The sequence below is a fragment of the Dermacentor variabilis genome, chromosome 4, assembly GCF_050947875.1.
Source record: "Dermacentor variabilis isolate Ectoservices chromosome 4, ASM5094787v1, whole genome shotgun sequence".
NCBI classification, from domain to species: Eukaryota; Metazoa; Arthropoda; class Arachnida; order Ixodida; family Ixodidae; genus Dermacentor; species Dermacentor variabilis.
The window spans coordinates 233,245,305-233,265,885 of record NC_134571.1 but is presented as its reverse complement, the minus strand read 5'-3'; the positions used below and the strand labels follow the sequence as shown (position 1 = coordinate 233,265,885).

The 20,581-nt window shown below is 48.6% G+C and overlaps 1 protein-coding gene across 1 annotated transcript; it reads right to left on the bottom strand.

Annotated features, from left to right (window-relative positions):
• Positions 1-6,696: 6,696 nt before the first annotated feature.
• On the bottom strand, positions 6,697-7,116 carry LOC142578539 (uncharacterized). The gene has a single exon (XM_075687911.1). It carries the CDS (start codon positions 7,114-7,116, stop codon positions 6,697-6,699), a length of 420 nt encoding a protein of 139 aa, XP_075544026.1.
• Between the last annotated feature and the right edge of the window lie 13,465 nt (positions 7,117-20,581).

The window sequence follows — 20,581 nt, the reverse complement described above, 5'->3', positions numbered from 1 at the left end:
CATGCCCTATGCTGGTTACCTTCACTGAAAGATCTAACTGGTCGGCTCGCCCGCTGGGCATTACTCCTACAAGAGTATGACATCCGCGTTGTTTATCGCTCACGCCGAAAGCATTCAGACGCAAACGCTCTATCCCAGTCACCCCTGCCTTCTGGTCCTGTCCACTCATCTATTTCCACCTGCGGTGCCTTCGCCCTCAATATTTCCGACATGCCATCAGAGCTGCACAAGGACCCATGGAACATCACCGATGATTATGAAACACTAGCCGTGAAATGCGGAAAACATCTTTTTGCAGTTGTATACCGCCCTCCTGATGGAAATATTAGGAGGTTTCTTGGTTTCCTAGAAAAACTGCTCGACTTTTCCTCTTCTATTAAGCTAGACTTGGTAATAGGTGGCGACTTTAAAATCAATATTCTACAACCCACATCTCATTCCCGTGAGTTACAACTGTTACTTACCTCGTTTGACTGCCATGAACGTCATATCAGAACCCACGCGCATTAGTTGCGTTTCTGCAACCCTTTTGGACTTGTTTATAACCAATTACACAGACAGCAACATTGTGTCGGGCGTCATTGCCGCAGATGTGAGTGACCACTTGCCCATATTTATGTTTTGCAAACAAAATGAATTACAAAGAAACGGAACAGATAATCCCGATACATTCATTATTGAAGATATTAACACAAGAACACTGGGTATGTTTCGTCATAAAACAGAAAACATGGATTGTGTAACATGTGCGACGTGTGTCTGGAGGCAACTACACGATGGCAAGAACAAGCAGCGAAGGGTTTATTGGCACGCTCTTAAATAGTCAGACGCACGCTTGATATCAGTGCTGTCCTGATAAGGTAGCGCAGACAGCGCATGCCCGATACATCCTCTGATGGGTAACGAAGAAGCACAACAGTTCAGGTTACTTGATTAAAGGCCGCGTCGTACCGAAGCCGCTGCGGTGGCCTACTGGTGCGACCCGACCTTCTTGGGACTAGCGTCGGCCTAGGAGGAGATGGCACGTGGTGCTCCTTGGTACCGGGCCATCGGCGGACGACGCTTGAGGATGCGGGTGTGTAGGCTGGCACGGTGTAACATCAGCGGAGCTACTTGCACTAGAGTCAGTGCACAAGCTGCAAGACGAACCGCAGTCATCATCACTCTCGTCTGCTGTCCACTGTTCGCGAGTCTGAAGGAGATGCCGTCTGTTACGTCTAAACACCCGACCACCTTCTGTTTCCACGTTGTAGGACCTCGGAGACGTTTTATCCATCACAATACCTTTCGGGGACCATGAGTCCCTGAGCCTTACGATCGACCCTTTGTCCAAGGGTGACAAATGCTTTCCGCCGTTGGTCTGACGATGTTTTTTGGCTGGTGTAGGCTGCACGTCGCCAAAATCGGGTACATTCGACCTGAGACGCCTGCCTTGAAGAAGTTCTCCAGGTGATCGGCCGTCCACAAGCGGTGTAGAGCGGTAGGCCAACAAGCCTAGCCAAAAGTCTTCGCGTGAGTCTTCACTTTTCTTCAAGAGCCGTTTCGCGATCTGTACCCCTTTCTCTGCCAGACCGTTGGACTGTGGGAAGCGCGGACTGGATGTGGAATGAGCGAAGTCATATTTTCTTGCGAATTCTGCAAATTCGTAACTTGAAAACTGCGGCCCGTCGTCGGTGCATACCTCCAGAGGTATGCCGCACCTGGCAAACATTGCGCTAAGTCCGGAAATTGTTGCTCTTGCAGTCGTGTCCTGGAGCTTCTGGACTTCCTGGAAGTTTGAATGCGCGTCAAACGCTACGACGTACGAACTTCCACCAAAAGAAAAAATGTCTACACCAACTCGAACCCATGCGCATAATGGGATTAGGCGCATGAGTAACGGTTCTTTCGGTTGCTTGCATGAAAACTTCCGACAAGTAGAGCAACTCTGAATCAGCAGGGATAAGTCGCTGCTGAGCCCAGGCCAAAAGACCAAACGTCGTGCTCTTTATTTGCATTTCTGCAATCCTAGGTGCCCAGTATGAATTCGTCCTAGGATTTCACGTCGCATGCTTTTAGGTACCTATGACCACTTTTGTCCCTTTCAGCAATATACCGTCCACGACGGAAAGCTCTGACGAAAACGGCTTGAGTTCACCCCGCAGGCTCTCACCACTTGACAAATTGGAGATGACAGTGCTCAAGTAACCGTAACGCGCTGTTTCTTGCACCAGCTTCTGTCGCGTAGCGCCCGTGACCAAATAGCCCAGGACTTGCACTGCGTGCACTTCCACGTCGTCAGCGGCGCCAGCGATGTCCTCGTGACTAGCCGGAGCCGATCTTAACAGCATGTCGGCCAAGACGAGGTGTTTTCCTGGTACGTACTGCAAAACGAAATCATATTTCAGAAGTCCTAAAAAAAACTCTGAAGGCGGGGAGGCATGTCGCAGATCCTTTCGCAGCAATAGATAGCAACGGTTTATGGTCAGTTTCAATAAAAACTTTGTGCCCGTACACGAAGTGGTGAAACTTCTCACAGCCGAACGAAATGCTGAGCTCAGCGCGTAACGCTGCTGAGCTTGTGTTAGCGCATTTAATGCATATGCCACTGGATGCCACTTATCGCCATCGTGACACTGCAAGAGCACTGCACCCATGCCATCTTTTGATGCATCACATGTTATTTTAGACTGCCTTTGGGGATCAAAGATGGCGAGTGCTGGTTTCACGGTCAGAATTTGAGTGATACCTTTCCACTCTTTTCTGTGGTTTTCAGTCCACTCAAATGCTGCGTGTGTTTTGATAAGCGCTCGGAGAAGCGCAGTCCGCTCAGAAAGACGTGGCAGGTACTTTGCAAAGTAGTTGATTACACCGAGCATGCGCTGAACATCACATTTGGTTTTGGGTTCCGGCGTTTCAAGCAAGCTTTTGATAACTTTGGGGTCTGGCGAGATGCCGTCACGTCCAATGATATCGCCCAGGAATTGTATTTCCGAAACACCAAACCGGCATTTTTTTGCGTTGAACGTTAAGCCGGCTTTTTCGGCCGCTTTCAAGACCGCAACCAGTCTCTGGTCATGCTGCTGTTTGTTTGCTCCCCATACCAAAATATCGTCAATGTACACATGTACACCGGGAAGGCCCTCAAATACTTGAGTCATCGTCCTTTGAAAGATTTCAGGTGCTGAGGCGATGCCGAAGGGCAATCGGAGGTAACGGTACCTGCCAAAAGGAGTAGCAAAAATGCATATTTTCGACGTCTGCTCGTCAAGTGCGATCTGGTGGAAGCCGGAGTTTGCCTCCAAGCAACTAAATACAGTTGCGCCGGCCAATTCCCCTTGCATATCCTCGCGCCTTGGGAGCTGGAAGTGTTCCCTTTTTATGTTCTCATTAATTTTCCGGGGGTCCATGCAAATTCTAATTCTGCCGTCCTTTTTCTTGACGGTAACCAAAGCGCTTACCCAGTCCGTGGGGTCGTTCTCTTTTACGATGATGGCCTCGCGCTCCAGTCTTCGCAGCTCTTCCTGAAGAGGGCCCCGCAGGGACAGGGAAATACGCCGCGCTGGTTGAACGACAGGAACCGCTGTTGGTTGCAGGACCATGCTGTACGGTTGCTTCAAGCAGCCTAATCCCTGGAAGAGGTGCTGGAAATTCGTCACTGCTTCGTAGTCTGTTGAGGCGCTTACAGTGGCCACTGTGCGTTGAAAAAGACCCAAGGCTTCACTCGTTTCCAGTCCTAGTATGGCTTGACTGCCGTGTTTCACGACAAAGAACTGGACTGTGGCGGAAGTATTTCCTACCGTCACCTCCTGCGACGTTGCTCCGAAGTGTGTTATGACGCCTCCGTTGTAGGCCCGTAGTACCGAGGTAGCTGCAGTCAACGGTCCCGCCGCACGCATTTTCCGGTATGCCGAAAACGGCAGTAAGCTGGCCTGTGACCCGGTGTCTACCTTGAAGGAGACCTTGCCCTTGACTTCAGCTTCCACTATCCAGTCTTGGGCATTTCTGTTCCCAACACCAACTTCTAGGATGTCGAAGTTATCATCAAAGTCGTCTTTGCTGACTTCGGCAATTTTGGACGTTTCTCGACAGCACACCGGAAATGATTGGGCAAGTGGCATACGTTGCATTTCTTTCTGTATGCAGGACACTGCCTTGGTCTGTGCCGCCGGTCGCACTTTATGCAGCAGTACTGTTTGTTGCCATCATAGGCGTTTCTGCTTTTCGGTGCAGTTGCGGGGCCCGCAATAGCGTCAATGTGGCTGTCCGTGGCCCTCCAGACCTCGTCTCGCTGCGCCACAGATTCGGCGACCTTGCAAAATTCTTCCGCCTTCACTAGAGTCAACTGCTCGCGAAGCATTTTTTCGCGCAACTTTGAGTTATTCGTGCCGAACACTATATTTGATCCCGCGCCATTGAATCACGCTGTTCTCCGAGATTGCACTGCCCAGCTTGCTTTCTTAGGTCACGCAGAAATTTTTCGAACGGTTCCCCATCTGCCCGCTTCCTCGAGCGAAATAGATATCGCTCATGCACTTCGTTGCTTACCTCAGAGCAGTAAAACTCCAACTTTTCAACGATTGTTGCGTAGTCTTCCTTGGATTCTTGTGCTTCAAACTCGAACGTGTTGAACACGTCAAGTGCTTCGTCACCAGCCACACTCAGAAGGAGTGCCGCTTTTGCAGCTTCCGTGCGGGGTTGCTCCTTCGTCGTGGTTGCCACTATGAACAAGTCAAACTTCTGTTTGAAGCGCTTCCATTGCTCAGAGAGATTGCCGGTAAGTTGCAAGGGTGGCGGCGCCTTCAGTAGTTCCATCGTTGGGGCTCCGCCGGATCCACGCTTCGACCCGAAGTGCCCACTTCTGAGACCAAGTAACGTGTGCGACGTGTGTCTGGTAAAGATCGAGGCAACTACACGATGGCAGGAACAAGAATCGGCGAAGGGTTTATTGGCACGCTCTTGAGTAGTCAGACGCACGCGTGATATCAGTGCTGTCCTGATAAGGTAGCGCAGACAGCGCATGCCCGATACAGATTGGACACCAGTATTTCAATGCACAGATGCTGACGAGGCGTATGTAATTTTTATGGAAATTTTTAAAGTAGCGTATGACAACTCGTTTAGACCTAGAACGAAAAGTAAGCCTAAGAAAATCAGGGAGCCATGGCTTACACTTGAATGAATGGACTTAATACAAAAAAAGAATGCAATGTACTCAAAGTTCATGCATATACGGGATCCTACTGACCTGGCCTCATTTAAAATATTTAGAAATTATGTATATGTTTGCGCAGAACAAAAAATTTGTATTACGAAAACTTGTTTTTACGATGTGCCGGCCGAGGGGAAGCTTTATGGCGAGAACTTAACACGCTCTTCAATCGTAGTAGTCAGTTCAATGAACTACAGCTAACATCCGATAATAGGCTTATGAAGGGCCGGGAGCTAGCTGACCAATTTAATACATACTTTACTAATTTAGAGTCAGGCGTCCACAACAATGCAGCTATGAGCTTTTTAAATGAACCTAACATTCACTCCGCATTTTTTTCTCCGACTACGCCCGAGGAAATGTATTCCATATTCTCAAACCTAAAGAACAGTGAAGCTCGAGATATTGATGGTCTTCAAATACGGCCAGTAAAGTATGTACTTGACTTTCTTGTGCACGTGCTTAACCACATATATAACATCTCTCTTTCTACAGGCATTTTTCCTTAAAAATGTAGCGCGCGAAAGTAAGTTTTATACAAGAGCGGGTACAAAAACAATTTTTCAAATTATCGACCCGTTTCTGTTCTCCCAGTTTTTTCTAAGGGTTTGAAAAAAGTAATTGATAAAAGAATCGCCCCGTCCTGCGAAAAACACTCTTATATCACCTCAACAGTTCGGCTTCTGCCAACGCATGTCCACAGAACTCGCTTTGCTAACGCAGACAGAAGTAATATTACGGGGTTCTGAAGAAATAAAATTGAAGCTAGGCATCTTTGTGGACTTCTCCAAGGCTTTCGATAGAATAAGTCAGTGAACCTTGTTTGCTAAATACCATGGTTCTCGTGGCCTACCTTTTTCTCTGTTCCAATCATACTTAAAGCATAGGAAACAAGCAGTAGCAATCACCAATAACGGTGGTGCCGAAAAACGTGCACTCGCCAAGAATGAAATAAAAATAAAGAACCGACGTTTCGGGCCCCGTACGGGTCCCTTGATCACAATAAAGATGTAAGCATGAGCGCGCGGCTGTTTATGGCTGAGGTGGCGCAGTGTTCGGGTGTATATCTCGCGAAGATTACCCCGCGTCCTGTTTATCGCGTGTCTAGTTGTATGGATGTGAAATGATTCTAAAAGCAAACGGGCAGATAAGTGTTTTCTTTAGCGATGATGGCTGTCGGGAGTCCCAGTCAATGATGTGTCCGGTTAGTTCGTGATGTTCCGCCAGAGCGTTCGCGGCTGTGTGGCCCTTGGCGACGTCATTCATGTGTTCTTTCAAGCGTCGTTTAAAATTTCCGCTCTCGCCGACGTACGACACGTCGCAATCCTTGCAGGGTATCTTGCATATCACTCCCGGGTAGTCCGCGTGTTGTAAAGGGTCTTTTGCGCGTACCAGCTGTTGACCAAGTTTTCGGGAAGGCACGTAGGCGATTTGAACACCGTAGCCCTTAAAAATTCGCGCCAGGGCTTCGCTTGTTCAGACTGTGTAGGGTACCGCCGCGCGCTTCACGGCGGGGCTTCGCGCTCCTGCGTTCTGAGCAGTTGTCGAGGGTAGCCATTGTTCAACAGGTCCCTTTTTATAACCTGTAGCTCTTGCCTACGTTTCGTGGGGCTGGAGCAGACGCGGAATGTCCGGGAGAAGAGTGCTGCTGCGACGGATCGCTTTTGCCCAATTGGGTGCGCCGAGTCGAAGCTCAGGTACTTTCCCTTGTGCGTTGGCTTTCTGTAGACACTAGTCCTCAAGCCGCTTGAAGTCCTCTCAACGAGGACATCCAGGAAGGGAATTCGCCCGTTGTTTTCCTCTTCAGCCGTGAACTGTATACCCGGCTTAGAGGAATTTAGGTGCTCGAGGAAATGTGCTGCGTGCCGGCGAGGGATAATGCAGAAGCAGTCGTCCACGTATCTTAGAAATAGCTTTGGCCGCATCCCGAATGAAGATAAGGCGGCACTTTCCAGATCCTCTAGAGCAATGTTGGCGCTAACGACGGATACAGAGGCTCCCATCGCTGTGCCGAATACTTGCTTGTAATACTGCTTGTTAGAGACGAAGAACGTATTCTCAAGGCAAAATTTTAGAAGGCGGCAAATGTCGTGGGATTCGAATGGCGCGTGCGTTCGGGCAAAGAAGAGTCAGCCTCGAGAAATTTCCTGCAGCACTCGACCGCGTAGTCAATAGGCACACATGTAAACATTGACTTTACGTCAAAGGAGATCATGACTTCGTCATCGTCAATGCAGGTGCTTCTTATTAGCTCAATAAAGTGAGCGGAGTCTTTGGCGAAAGTGGGCGTGAGTCCTGCAAGCGGCCTAAGAATACGGTGCAGGTAGCCGGTGTTAAGTACGGCCCGATGACGTGCAAGTTTTGCCTGCCAGTTGCGCCAGCAGGCGTAATCTTTTCCTGGAGCGCCGCCGCAAACCTCTAGTCACGGCGTCAGCTCGTCGCCATTGTAACTAAACGGCCTCGTCGTGATTGGGACTGAATGAGTTCGACGGAGCAGCCTTTGTGCCGCAGCACGACACCGCCTACCGGGTCGGCCGCGAGCAGGGTAGTTGCCGCGGGAACGTCGTCGGGGACCCTTTCCCACGCGCCGACCAAGACGCAGGACAATGGCTACCCGGAAGCGCTACCCGGAAGCGCTACCCGGGTCAGCTCCGAGTTCTACGAAGCCCCTCTGACGTCGGCTCCGGACCTGGCACCAGTGTGTGTGTGTGTGTGTGTGTGTGTGTGTGTGTGTGTGTGTGTGTGTGTGTGTGTGTGTGTGTGTAAGCCGTCCAGGGGAGAGGCGGCGTGTTTACAATGACTGGATGAACGTTTCCGTCCCCTTGGAATCAAGGGGGGACCGAGTGTTTATAAGCCGCTGTTGTGCGGACGTACTTTCTCTCGCAGTCATGCTAGACTGATGAACTGTATGTAAATACTGTAAATAAACCCGTATTCCTCGTTCTCGATGAGAAGCAGTCCTTTCCTTCATCAACGTCCTCAGCGTGGATAAGTTGGACGACGGCATGGGCCAGCTACCTTCTAATTCATGCCGGACTCCAATCTTGACAACGGATCACGAGCGACGGAATTGAGCCCCCAATCCTAACAACTGGCTGACAGCGGTGAGATGGACTTTACGACGTGGTGCTGTGTCTGCGGTGAGTGCTTGGTTCTTGCTTTGACTCTCTAGGCTTCATTTTGTGGTTGTTCTGATTAGAACAGTAGGGAAGCTAGATTGATGAGTGTTAGCTAGGTTGTATTTTCCTAGCTAGGTTTAGCGAGCAGGACCAAGGCAGTAAAGCAGCAATCATGGAGTTAAGGACACTGCTGAGAGACGAATTGTTGATTGTTGGTGAGGAACTTGGTCTAGATGTACGCAAGGAAATGTTAAAATCGGAATCATCGGAGCTAATTTCCGATCAGGCCAGTGAGGAAGAAATTGAAATGGGATTGGAACTTCTAAAGAAGAGAGAGAAACGGGAAAGAGAAAGAAGAATGGGACAGAGAAAAACTAGAGAGAGAGAGAGAGGAACGCGATAAAGATCGCGAGTTAAGAAAAATGCAACTGGAACTATAAAGCAAACGTTTGGAGTTGTCTCAAGGAAGTGAAGGGGCTCTGGGACGATCAAGTCAGGCAGAATCGTACCGCATGGACAGGCTATTAAAGCCATTTGAGGTCGGGACCGACCCGCCGTGGTTGCTCAGTGGCTATGGTGTTGGGCTGCTGAGCGCGAGGTCGCGGGCTCGAATCCCGGCCACGGCGGCTGCATTTCGATGGGGGCGAAATGAGAAAACACCCGTGTGCTTAGATTTAGGTGCACGTTAAAGAACCCCAGGTGGTCAAAATTTCCGGAGTCCTCCACTACGGCGTGCCTCATAATCAGAAAGTGGTTTTGGCACGTAAAACCCCAAATATTATTATTATTATGAGGTCGGGACCGACATAGGCTTGTTCCTAAGCAATTTTGAAAGGACTTGCGAGAAGATGAACTTCGGTCCGAGTACATGGCCACAGCGGTTGCTGTCTATGTTGCCGTGTGAGGCGGCGGAAGTAATCGCCAGACTGAGTGCACAGGATGCATATGATCATGCAAAAGTTAAGGCTAGTCTCCTGAAGAAATACCGCCTTTCAGCCGAAGCTTTTCGGCAAAGGTTTAGGAGCACAGGCAAGAAAGATAGCGAGGGGTATCCGGAGTTTGCATACGGCTTAAAGGCCAACCTAATCGAGTGGCTGAAAAGCGCGGAAGCGTACGTCAGCAGAGACATGATCATAGAATGCATGTGTCTAGAGCAGTTTTACAAAAGCATCCCTCAAGCTGTGAAACTGTGGGTGCAAGACAGTGGGAATGTAAACACTGTGGAAAGGGCAGCTGAGTTAGCTGAAGAGTACGCCGAGGACGGAAACTGGGACGGTCGAAATGGAGCGCGGAAACCAGTTCCGTTCAAAAGGGGTTCGCAGACTAGACGATCGGAGCCTGTAGACATGGAGGAAAAGCCCGCAGAAAAGAGCGAGGAGAAAGTTAACGGCGAAACCGCACAAAAAGAACAGAAAAGAAAATTCGAATACTTTAGGCCGATCCACTGTTATAAATGCCACAAACTGGGACATGTAGCTGTAAACTGCGGGAAACCTAGCGTAGTTTTCTCCTACGTAGAGGAAAAAGACGAGAATATGGAACTTTTGGGCCCATATCTTCACGACCTGCAAGTTAATGGCAAATCATGCCGAGTGCTAAGAGACAGTGCCGCCACGATGGACATTGTCCATCCGTCTTACGTGACGGTAGATGACTTCACCGGAGAAGTAGCATGGGTCAAACAGGTTGTAGAAGAACACAGCGTGTGTCTGCCCATGGCCAAAGTCAAAATCAGTGGACCATTCGGGGAGCTAGAGACTGAGGCTGCAGTTTCCAAATTTTTGTGACTGCAGCACCCTTAGATCTTTTCGAATCGTTCGAATCAGTTACTGCGTGACAAAGGGCTCAAACTGGGAGAGGGCATAGTACAGGCATTGACCCGAGGCCAAGCTCGTAAAATCACGTCGCTTTCGGCTGAAGATGCACAAGCTGCTCCAGCTGAAGCAGAAAAGGGATAACTTTAATACCCGAATCTGAGCTAGGCCTGAGGGACAAAAAAAAACAGTTCAGGGGAGCCTGCCAGCTGACCAGCTCAATGAGAGCGTAGCACTAGAGTGTCAAAGTTCAAGCCTGCAGGAAGAGCAAGCTGACGCAATCACAAGCGAGACAGGGTCGTTATTATCACCGGCCTCAAAGAACTTTGATAAGCTCTTTCGTGTGGATAGAGAGTCATTGGCAGCGGAGCAAAAGAATGATGAGAGCTTAGCTAAATTACAGCACACAGCCAAAAAAGGCATTGCTAGGCGCAACGTGACGATACATCAGAGAGGAGGATTGTTCCATCGGCACTACAGAGATCGAAGGGTAGGATTTTAGATCAGTTAGTCGTACCGACTAAGTACAGGGAGGACTTTTTGAGTCTCTGTCATGGAAATGAATGGTCCGGCCACCTAGGCATAAACAAGTCAAAGGAAAGATTGCTTATGGAATACTACTGGCCTGGCTGTTTCAAAGACGTAGAAAATTTTGTAAGATCATGCGACGCCTGGCAGCGCTCGGGTAAACCAGGAGAGACATGGAAAGCTCCACTAAAGGTAGTGCCCTTAATAACAGAACCTTTCAGACGACTTGTGATAGACACGGTAGGGCCTCTACCAAAAACAGTCGGGTTACAGGTACTTGTTTACCATGCTGTGTCCGGCTACAAAGTTTCCAGAAGCAATCCCTCCGAAAGAGCTCAGCTCCACCGAAGTAGTAGACGCGCTTTTGACAGTGTTTGCACGAGTTGGGTTTCCAGCCGAAATTCAGGCGGATCAAGGGTCAGTATTCATGAGCGCAATGACTTCCACATTCTTGTAAAAGTGCGGGGTAAAGTTAATACACAGTTCTGTCTTTCACCCTCAGTCAAACAGTGTAGAGAGGTGGCATTCGGTGCTTAAGCGAGTTTTGCGTGCGCTCTGTTACGAGCACAAGGACTGGGAGAACTGTCTGCCGGCAACTTTGTTTGCTTTGCGAACGGTTCCACATGAAGCGACAGGGTTCTCGCCAGCAGAACTAGTGTATGGGAGGACACTCCGTTCTCCACTGAGAACATTAAGAGAGATGTGGGAAGAAAGAGGAGAGAGTCCAACAGTGGTTGAATGCGTGCTAAATTTGCTGGAAAGCCTAAGCGCAACCCAAGAACTAGTCGGAAAGAACATGGGAGTAGCTCAAAAGAACGCCAAATTCTATTGCGACAAGAATGCGAGGCTTCGTACATTTAACGCCGGAGACCAGGTTATGATCCTCAAACCTTCAAGAAAGAACAAGCGTGAAGTTCACTGGGACGGGCCCGTTAAAGTGTTGCAGAAACTTTCAGATACTAACTATGCTCTGAAAATGCCCGGTCGCAGGAAAGAGGTGAGAATATATTACTGCAATTTGATGAAGCCGTATATAGAGCGGAGCAGAGTCGTCAACTATACCATCAAAGAGCAGGATGGCACTAGTACCAAGTTTAAGGAGTATAGGGCGACCTCCAACTCTGAAATCGGCCTAGAAGAAGTAGTAAAACATTCGGTAAGCTCGCACGCTCTAAGACCCGAGCAGCTAGATGAGCTAAAAGAGGTGTTAGGGGAATATCTCGACAGATTCAGCGATCGGCCGGGTAGAACCGAACTAATAACGCATGAAATAGAGCGGACATCAACCGAACCAGTAAGATCAAAGCCTTACAGGTTGTCTCCAAGAAAGAGAGAGATTATGGAGGCAGAAATACAGCGCATGCTAGAGTTGGGAGTTATTGAGGCCGCTGAGAGTGACTACACATCACCGCTAATACTGGTAGACACCCCTAACAAAGACCCACGTCCGTGTGTTGACTACAGGAAGTTAAATGCCATCACTAGGGATCAGCTGTACCCGATACCCAACATTGAGGAACGAATTGAAAGAGTTAGCGCTGCTAAATACATTTCAACTATAGATCTCGTGCAGGGGTACTGGCAACTTCCCCTTTCAGAAAGTTCCAGCCGCTATGCCGCATTCATCTCACCTGTAGTCACTTTTCGCCCTTTCGCACTCAGCTTCCGGCTGAAGAACGCGCCGTTTAGCTTCTCTAAGTTAATGGGTATTGTCCTAAAAGACTTGCAGGAGTTCGCCTTGCCATATTTTGATGATGTAGTAATTTTTTCGGACAGCTTGGAACAACACGTATCGCACCTCAAACAAGGTGTTCTCACGGTTAAGGGAAGCCGGCTTAACGATGAAAGCGGAAAGTGTAGGTTTGGCTGTTCGCAGGTTACTTATCTGGACCATGTTGTCGGCCAGGGCACGAGACGGCTGGCCGAGCTGAAAATAGCTACGATTGGAGAATTTTCTCAGTCGCGCTCGAAAAAAACCGTTCATTTTTGGGACTTGTGGGGTACTATCAACGGTACATTCCGAATTACTCGAAAATGGCAAGTCCATTAACAGACGCCCTCCGAAAGGGAGCACCAAGTAGCTTACACTGGGATACGGACAAAGAGAACGCTTTCCAAAGTTTGAAAACACTATTGGTTTCTCGTCCTGTGCTTCGCGCGCCAGACTACACTAAGGAATTCATAGTTCAATGCGACGCAAGCGACAGAGGTATGGGCGTGGTACTTAGGTCGGCGACGATAACGACGAGCATCCTATCCTCTAGGCCAGCCGTAAACTAAATGTAAGAGAGGAAGCCTACAGCGCTTCAGAGAAGGAATGCGCTTGTTTAGTTTGGGCCACCCAGAAGTTGTCGTGTTACTTGTACGGAGCGAAGTTCATCTTCGAGACCGACTACTGTCCTCTGACGTGGCTCATCAAATGTCACACAAAGATGGCCGCTTGCTCCGATGGAGCCTCACTCTCCAAGAGCACAACTTCTCCGTTAGATATAAGAAGGGAAAGTTGCATAGCAATGCGGATGGTTTGAGCAGGCTAACTTGAATTCTGCGTTTGAGGGTCCCGCCTAAATTTTAGGGTTATTATTGTTAATTTTGTTATGCCAAGAAGTTCCTCTCTCATTTAGCAGGATTCCTTCCATGATTGCTGAATTTGTCAGCACGAAATTGCCTCAAAAATTGGCATAGCGAAATGTAACATTTTTCGTTTCTGCACTTATGTTTTCTTTCAAGCTTAGCGGGTCTAAAGTGAGAGCCAAGGTACGTCATCTCGGCGCAGAGCCGTGTTGTGGTGTTCGTTTTGCAGTTGCCTGTCCTTGTTAGATGTTTTGGGGCGGTGACATCATTACACAAGTGGTCGCTGCGAGCCAAGGCATCACCCCCTGGCCACCAGCCGTTCTCATCCTGCCCAGCGGTTGACAGCGCTGGACAGTCGAGATTTTCCGGGCCATGGAGGCGCTGTTAAAAACGGCCCGATGACGTGCAGGCTTTGCCTGCCAATTGCGCCAACGGGCGTCATCTTTTCCTGGAGCACCGCCGCAAACCTCTAGCCACGGCGTCACCTCGTCGCCGTTGTAACTAAACGGCCTCGTCGTGATTGGGACTGAATGAGTTCGACGGAGCAGGCTTTGTGCCGCAACACGACACCGCCAACCGGGTCGGCCGCGAGCAGGGTAGTTGCCGCGGGAACGTCGTCGGGGACCCTTTCCCACGCGCCGACCAAGACGCAGGACAATGGCTACCCGGAAGCGCTACCCGGGTCAGCTCCGAGTTCTACGAAGCCCCTCTGACGTCGGCTCCGGACCGTGCACCTGTGTGTGTGTGTGTGTGTGTGTGTGTGTGTGTGTGTGTGTGTGTGTGTGTGTGTGTGTGCGCGCGCGTGCGCGTGTGCAAGCAGTGCGTGTGTGTGTGTAAGTTCCGAACACCTAGTGTGCCCGAACTATCGGCATTGTGCGCACTATCGGCACCTAGTGAGCGGAACTATCGCGACGCGGGAAAAAAGGTCAGCGTGCCAGGATTCCAAGTTCTCCCTTCTTTTACGAAGAAATGCCGATAGTTCGGGCACACTAGGTGTTCGGAACTTATCTTCATACAGGCTCGACCCGGCAGAGCATGCTCTGCTCAGCCGCGGCCTTAAGGACAACATCGGCACACGACCAAATGTCGGCCAGCTGACTTGCGCCGTGGAACAAGCGGTACGACTTGTTGAGCCCAGTCTACGGGAAGAAGCTCGCTCACCTGCAATTGGGGTCGTCTCGAAGTTTGCGGGGACAAATCCTACGACGCTGCCGGCAGCAGAAACAAGCGCGTTGAAACGGTTACACGAAAACGAAGACATAGTCATCCTCTCCGCGGACAAGGGAAATGCCACTGTGGTTTTGTACCGTGTGGACTACGTCAACAAGATAAATGGGCTGCTCCAGGACACGTTGACCTATGCCAAACTGGCTAGGGATCCAACGAAGAAGGTGGAATCGGAACTCCGAAAGCTGCTTACTGAAGTTTTCAAGTTTGTCCCCCTCCCCCCCCCCCCGAAAGAAAGAATCTCTACTACAGGTTGCTCTGCCACAACGGATCGGCTCCTGCGCTCTACGGACTGCCGAAAATTCACAAACCGGACATCGCGGTACGACCGATTGTGGACTACACACGCTCGCCGCTGTATACGAGCTGTTCGGCTACCTGCACCGTATTCTTAGGCCGCTTGCAGGACTCACGCCCACTTTCGTCAAAGACTCCGCTCACTTTATTGAGCTAATAAGAAGCACCTGCATTGACGATGACGAAGTCATGATCTCCTTTGACGTAAAGTCAATGTTTACATGTGTGCCCATTAACTACGCGGTCGAGTGCTGCAGGAAACTTCTCGACGCTGACAATTATTTGCACGAACGCACGCCATTCGAATCCCGCGACATTTGCCGCCTTCTAAATATTTGCCTTGAGAATACGTTCTTCGTCTCTAACAAGCAGTATTACTAGCAAGTATTCGGCACAGCGATGGGAGCCTCAGTATCCGTCGTTAGCGCCAACATTGCTCTAGAGGATCTGGAAAGTGCCGCCTTATCTTCATTCGGGACGCGGCCAAAGCTATTTCTAAGATACATGGACGACTGCTTCTCCATTATCCCTCGCCGGCACGCAGCACATTTCCTCGAGCACCTAAATTCCTCTAAGCCGGGTATACAGTTCACGGCTGAAGAGGAAAACAACGGGCGAATTCCCTTCCTGGATGTCCTCGTTGAGAGGACTTCAAGCGGCTTGAGGACTAGTGTCTACAGAAAGCCAACGCACACGGGAAAGTACCTGAGCTTCGACTCGGCGCACCCAATTGGGCAAAAGCGATCCGTCGCAGCAGCACTCTTCTCCCGGACATTCCGCGTCTGCTCCAGCCCCACGAAACGTAGGCAAGAGCTACAGGTTATAAAAAGGGACCTGTTGAACAATGGCTACCCTCGACAACTGCTCAGAACGCAGGAGCGCGAAGCAGCGAAGCCCCGCCGTGAAACGGCGAAAGAAACAGTGAAGCGCGCGGCGATACCCTGCACAGTGGGAACAAGCGAAGCCCTGGCACGAATTTTTAAGGGCTACGGTGTTCAAATCGCCTACGTGCCTTCCCGAAAACTTGGCCAACGGCTGGTACGCGCAAAAGACCCTTTGCAAAACGCGGACTACCCTGCAAGAAGTGTGACGTGTCGTACGTTGGCGAGAGCGGAAATTTTAAACGACGCTTGAAGGAACACATGGATGACGTCACCAAGGGCCACACAGCTGCGAACGCCCTGGCGGAACATCACGAACTAACCGGACACATCATTGACTGGGACTCGACAGCCATCATCGCTAAAGAAAAACACTTATCTGCCCGTTTGCTTTTAGAATTATTTCACATCCAATCAACTAGACACACGATAAACAGGACGCGGGGTAATCTTCGCGAGATATACACCCGAACACTGCTCCACCTCAGCCATAAACAGCCGCGCGCTCACGCTTACATCTTCATTGTGATCAAGGGACCCGTACGGGGCCCGAACTGTCGGTTCTTTATTTTTATTTCATTCTTGGCGAGTGCACGCTTTTTGGCACCATTATGTTTCCTCGCCAGACGGGTTTTCGTCGAACACTTGACTAAATCACGAATCATGCACCTTTCCTCTTTAGAAAATATTGTTGCAGGGCTACCCCAGGGGAGCATATTAGGGCCGATCTTATTTAACCTATAGATAAATTATATCGTAAAAGTTAGTAATAATGCGCAGTGCGTTATTTTTGCCGATGACTCAGGCATATTTGTCCAAGCACATGATGTTCAGGAGCTTTCTTGCTTAGCAAACACAACACTTCAAAAAGTGCACACCTGGAGTATAGCAAATTCACTTGAAATTAATAAAAGATCAGTTTTATTCACACCTTGTCAAAAAACAGTTAACCATTCGCTTGATCTGTACCTAGGGAGTGAAACAATAGCTGCTGTGAGTGAAGTTAAAACACTAGGAGTTGTCTTCACCGAACACTTAAGCTGGAACGCTCATGTAGAGCGTGTATGTGCAAGTCTGTCACGAGCGTGCGGTGTGCTTTCAAGGCTTCGCCATGTACTAACGGACAAGATTAAATTATTGCTTTATAACGCTCTCTTTGCAACTCACATTAACTACTGTACTCCTATATGGGGAACTACTTCATGTAGGAACATTCAGAAAATGTGTACTTTACAGAAAAGGGCACTGCGTCATATAGCGAATGTACACGATGCGCATACAAAGGATCTGTTTCTAAAATATGGCATACTTCCATTTCAACTATTGTATGACTTTACTATAAAAATACAAGAACAGTTTTAAGCAAAACAAAACCAGCTTTCTTGCTTTATGCACCTTAACAAAACCATCCGACATACCCTATACGCTCAGAAATTGAAGCACTTGGCTGACTCCCTTTTCAAAAACATGTCATGGAAGAAGCAGGTTAAAATCGCGCATAGCTACCCTTTTAGGTGACCTGGAAAAAGAGAATATCGACATAGATAACTTTACCCGCAAAAAATGGAAAACTTTTCTACTAAATCGCTGGTGCTCTTAAACACATATATACTGTTCGTTGACTGTATGATTAGACTACTACATCGAATTGAAATATTCATGTTGTACTTTTGTTCAATTTTCTTGTAGAGAGGTTTCTAATTATTTTACGTCATGTGCTTAGCGTTTTCTGTAGACTGCTGTTCTGTGGGCTACTGTTCATTATATATTTTTCTGTAACATACTATAACAGAGCAGTCGCTACAGATTTTTGAGTATTTTATTTGATGTGCTTTGTATCTTTTTTTCCCATACTTTTACATGACCATTTGAAATCTGTAAATAATATTTTTCACTCAAATGTATTTTCTGTCTCTTGTTTCTGCCAAGTAATGGGGGCAAGCACCCAGTCAAGCTGCAGCTTAGCAGCTTTTTGTGTTTGTCCTAGCATTCTTCTGTTTGTACAAAAGAAACGCTGAAATAAAATTGACTTGAATCTCTTCGCTTATTGACTTCCTGTCTAGACAGTCGCCAGCGCCGATCTCTCGGATGCTCCGTCGTCAAGCCGTGCACTTCATCATTCGGGATAACTTGCTGTATCGCCGCAACCCAGGTAGCACACAAAGTCTTGAAAACGTCGTATTAAGGGATTCAACGTCTGAAACGGATTTTTGACCAAAATCGACGCATCAAAGACGTTCCAAACAAGATAGCTTAAAAACGAGGGGTGAATACGTTTTGATAACGTTGGAAGCCAGACAGCTTAAAAACGAGGGGTGAATACGTTTTGCAAGCGACTCAAAACGCTACCGCCACGCCACGGCGCGTCAGCCTCTTTAGCGGCTTCTACAATATTCAACCACCCATCAACGCGATCCAACCTTGCGCAAGGTGGCGATACCCATAGAGTTTCCTACAAAATTACTAGAGGGAACTCTGGCGCTGCAGTCGTTGTCCTACCATGGGAATGATGGGAAGTACATGGATTTGTCTGATCTTCGTGCTTGTGGATTCAGACGTTCTTGTGGCTTTGTATATTACGCTATATAAATATTATTGTCGTATATTTCAGCGCAATCTATATTCTTCGAAGTGTAGAAGACACCGGGAAACGCGTACAATTGCTATTAATTGCAGTGATTGAGCTTGTTTATGTGCCCAAATCGAAACGCCCCAAGCGTCTCAAAGCACTGGCATGCCCGCGATAAATTCATAAGTGCGTTTCATTCGCTTGTCGATACATGCATCCGTGGCTTAATGGTTTCAATATCAGGCTTCTGTACTAGAGTCCCTGTGTTCGAATCCTGCAGTCGGGCAATTTTAATGATGTTTATTTAATTATTTATAAGGCAATAAACTGTTGAAAATGACGAGTTTACTAAGTCACAAAGCCGTTTGAAGCCAAAAAGGACGAAGTTTAGGCAAATCCATGTACTTCCCATAATTCCCATGCTGGGACAACCGCTCCCATTGTAGCTCACGTAGACACTAGCGCCAGAGTTCCCTCTAGTAATTTTGTAGGAAACTCTATGGCGATACCGTCGTCAAATCATGTGACCAAGGTGGCCACGTGATTCGTGATGCCGGGCAGCCGGGCGAGCCGGGGCATAGTCGCGTCGTCATGGCGTTGTCGCGTCACCGCACTCGCATTGCGCTGTGGTGTGTTTGCGGCTGTTCTGAACGTGCTGCCGCTGCCCTTTGCTATGTAAGTGTTGCAGTGTTTTGCTGTCAAGAAAACGATATTCTGTGATCAGTTTGGGTTGTGCGATATGTTTGTGTGGTTTTAATTTGGAAATCAGTAGTGTTTTCAGTTGTTATGTGATCAAGGCGGCCACGTTATTCGTGAAGCCGGGCATAGTTACGTTATCGCACTCGCATGGCACTATGGTCTGTTTGCGACTGTTCTGAATGTGCTGCCGCTGCCCTTTGTCATGTAAGTGTTGCAGTGCTTTGCTGTCAAGAAAACAACATTCTGTGATTAGTTTGGGTTGTGCGATCTGTTTGAGACGGGCATAATAACGTTATCGCACTTGCATTGCGCTGTGGTATGATAGCGGCTGTTCTGAATGTGCTGCCGCTGCCCTTTGTCATGTAAGTGTTGCAGGGTTTTGCCGTCAGGAAAACGACGTTCTGTGATTAGTTTGGATTGTGCGATCTGTTTGTGTAGTTTAATTTGGAAATCAGTAGTGTTTTCAATTGGAGGGCGCGGAGTGGAGGGCACTAATCAGCTCTTCAAGTTCATTGTCATGTTATGTGAGGCGCCTTTTCACTGACGCTGTAATTAAGGCGTTAAGGGCAGTATAAGGACGAAAGTTAGAGGGACGAAATCGTGCCTGTGTGTCCCTAGCGTCGGGGTCGGCCGCTATGCGTGATCCTAACAAGAAAGCATTTTGCAGAATGCGAAGAAAGGCGGCAAAATTTCTGTCTGTGCGCACCTTGCCGATCTCCGCAATAGAGCCATCATCGTGGTATTTTAGTCTCCCGTTTAGCAAGAGTGTTGCAGACAAGGGAACTGGTTCAAACAGGCTTTTTTTTAATGATTCACTACTAGTGCGGTATCCCAAAAGGTGAGGTCAAGTGCTCGCCCTATTTTCTTCCCTCGCGCTACAGCGCACTGACAGAATTTTGCGTGCACCATACCGTGCTTTTATCGTTTGCGCTTCAGGTTCTCGATTGTGTTTTCGCCCCCTTTACCCATGTGATGGGTATTTCATGGTATTACCGGGTACCACATGTGTCCATATATTCTGTCCAATATATGAAACGGCCAAATTCGATTTTATTTGACGCCTCAAATGGTAGTAATGTATTGAGTCCCTTGTAGCTTTGTGCTTGTTATCAATTTTACTATTTGGCGAATGGATACAGCATGTACGCTGCATAACTCGCTTGTGCATACTGCATACGTGAGTCGAGTATGCCCTTGGTATAAAATAACTTGTATGCTTTAGGTAGTACGATTGTTTGCAGTTTGGGACATGTGTCGGAATGTACGCTGTGCGCCCTTCGCGCTTTACGGCGGCCTGCCGAGTTCGTGCGGGTGCCATGTGTGCGCATGGAGTTCGCGAAGCGCTCTCGCAGTTTTTTTTTTTAATATATATATACATGTGTTCTGTTCGCGCGCTTCGCACAACAGGGCATGTCGCAGTTCTTTGTCCTTGTGCAACACATTTTCCTAGCGTACGTCTACCCGCCGTGGTTGCTCAGTGGCTATGGTGTTAGGCTGCTGAGCACGAGGTCGCGGGATCGAATCCTGGCCACGGCGGCCGCATTTCGATGGGGGCGAAATGCGAAAACACCCGTGTACTTAGATTTAGGTGCACGTTAAAGAACCCCAGGTGGTCAAAATTTCCGGAGTCCCCCACTACGGCGTGCCTCATAATCAGAAAGTGGTTTTGGCACGTAAAACCC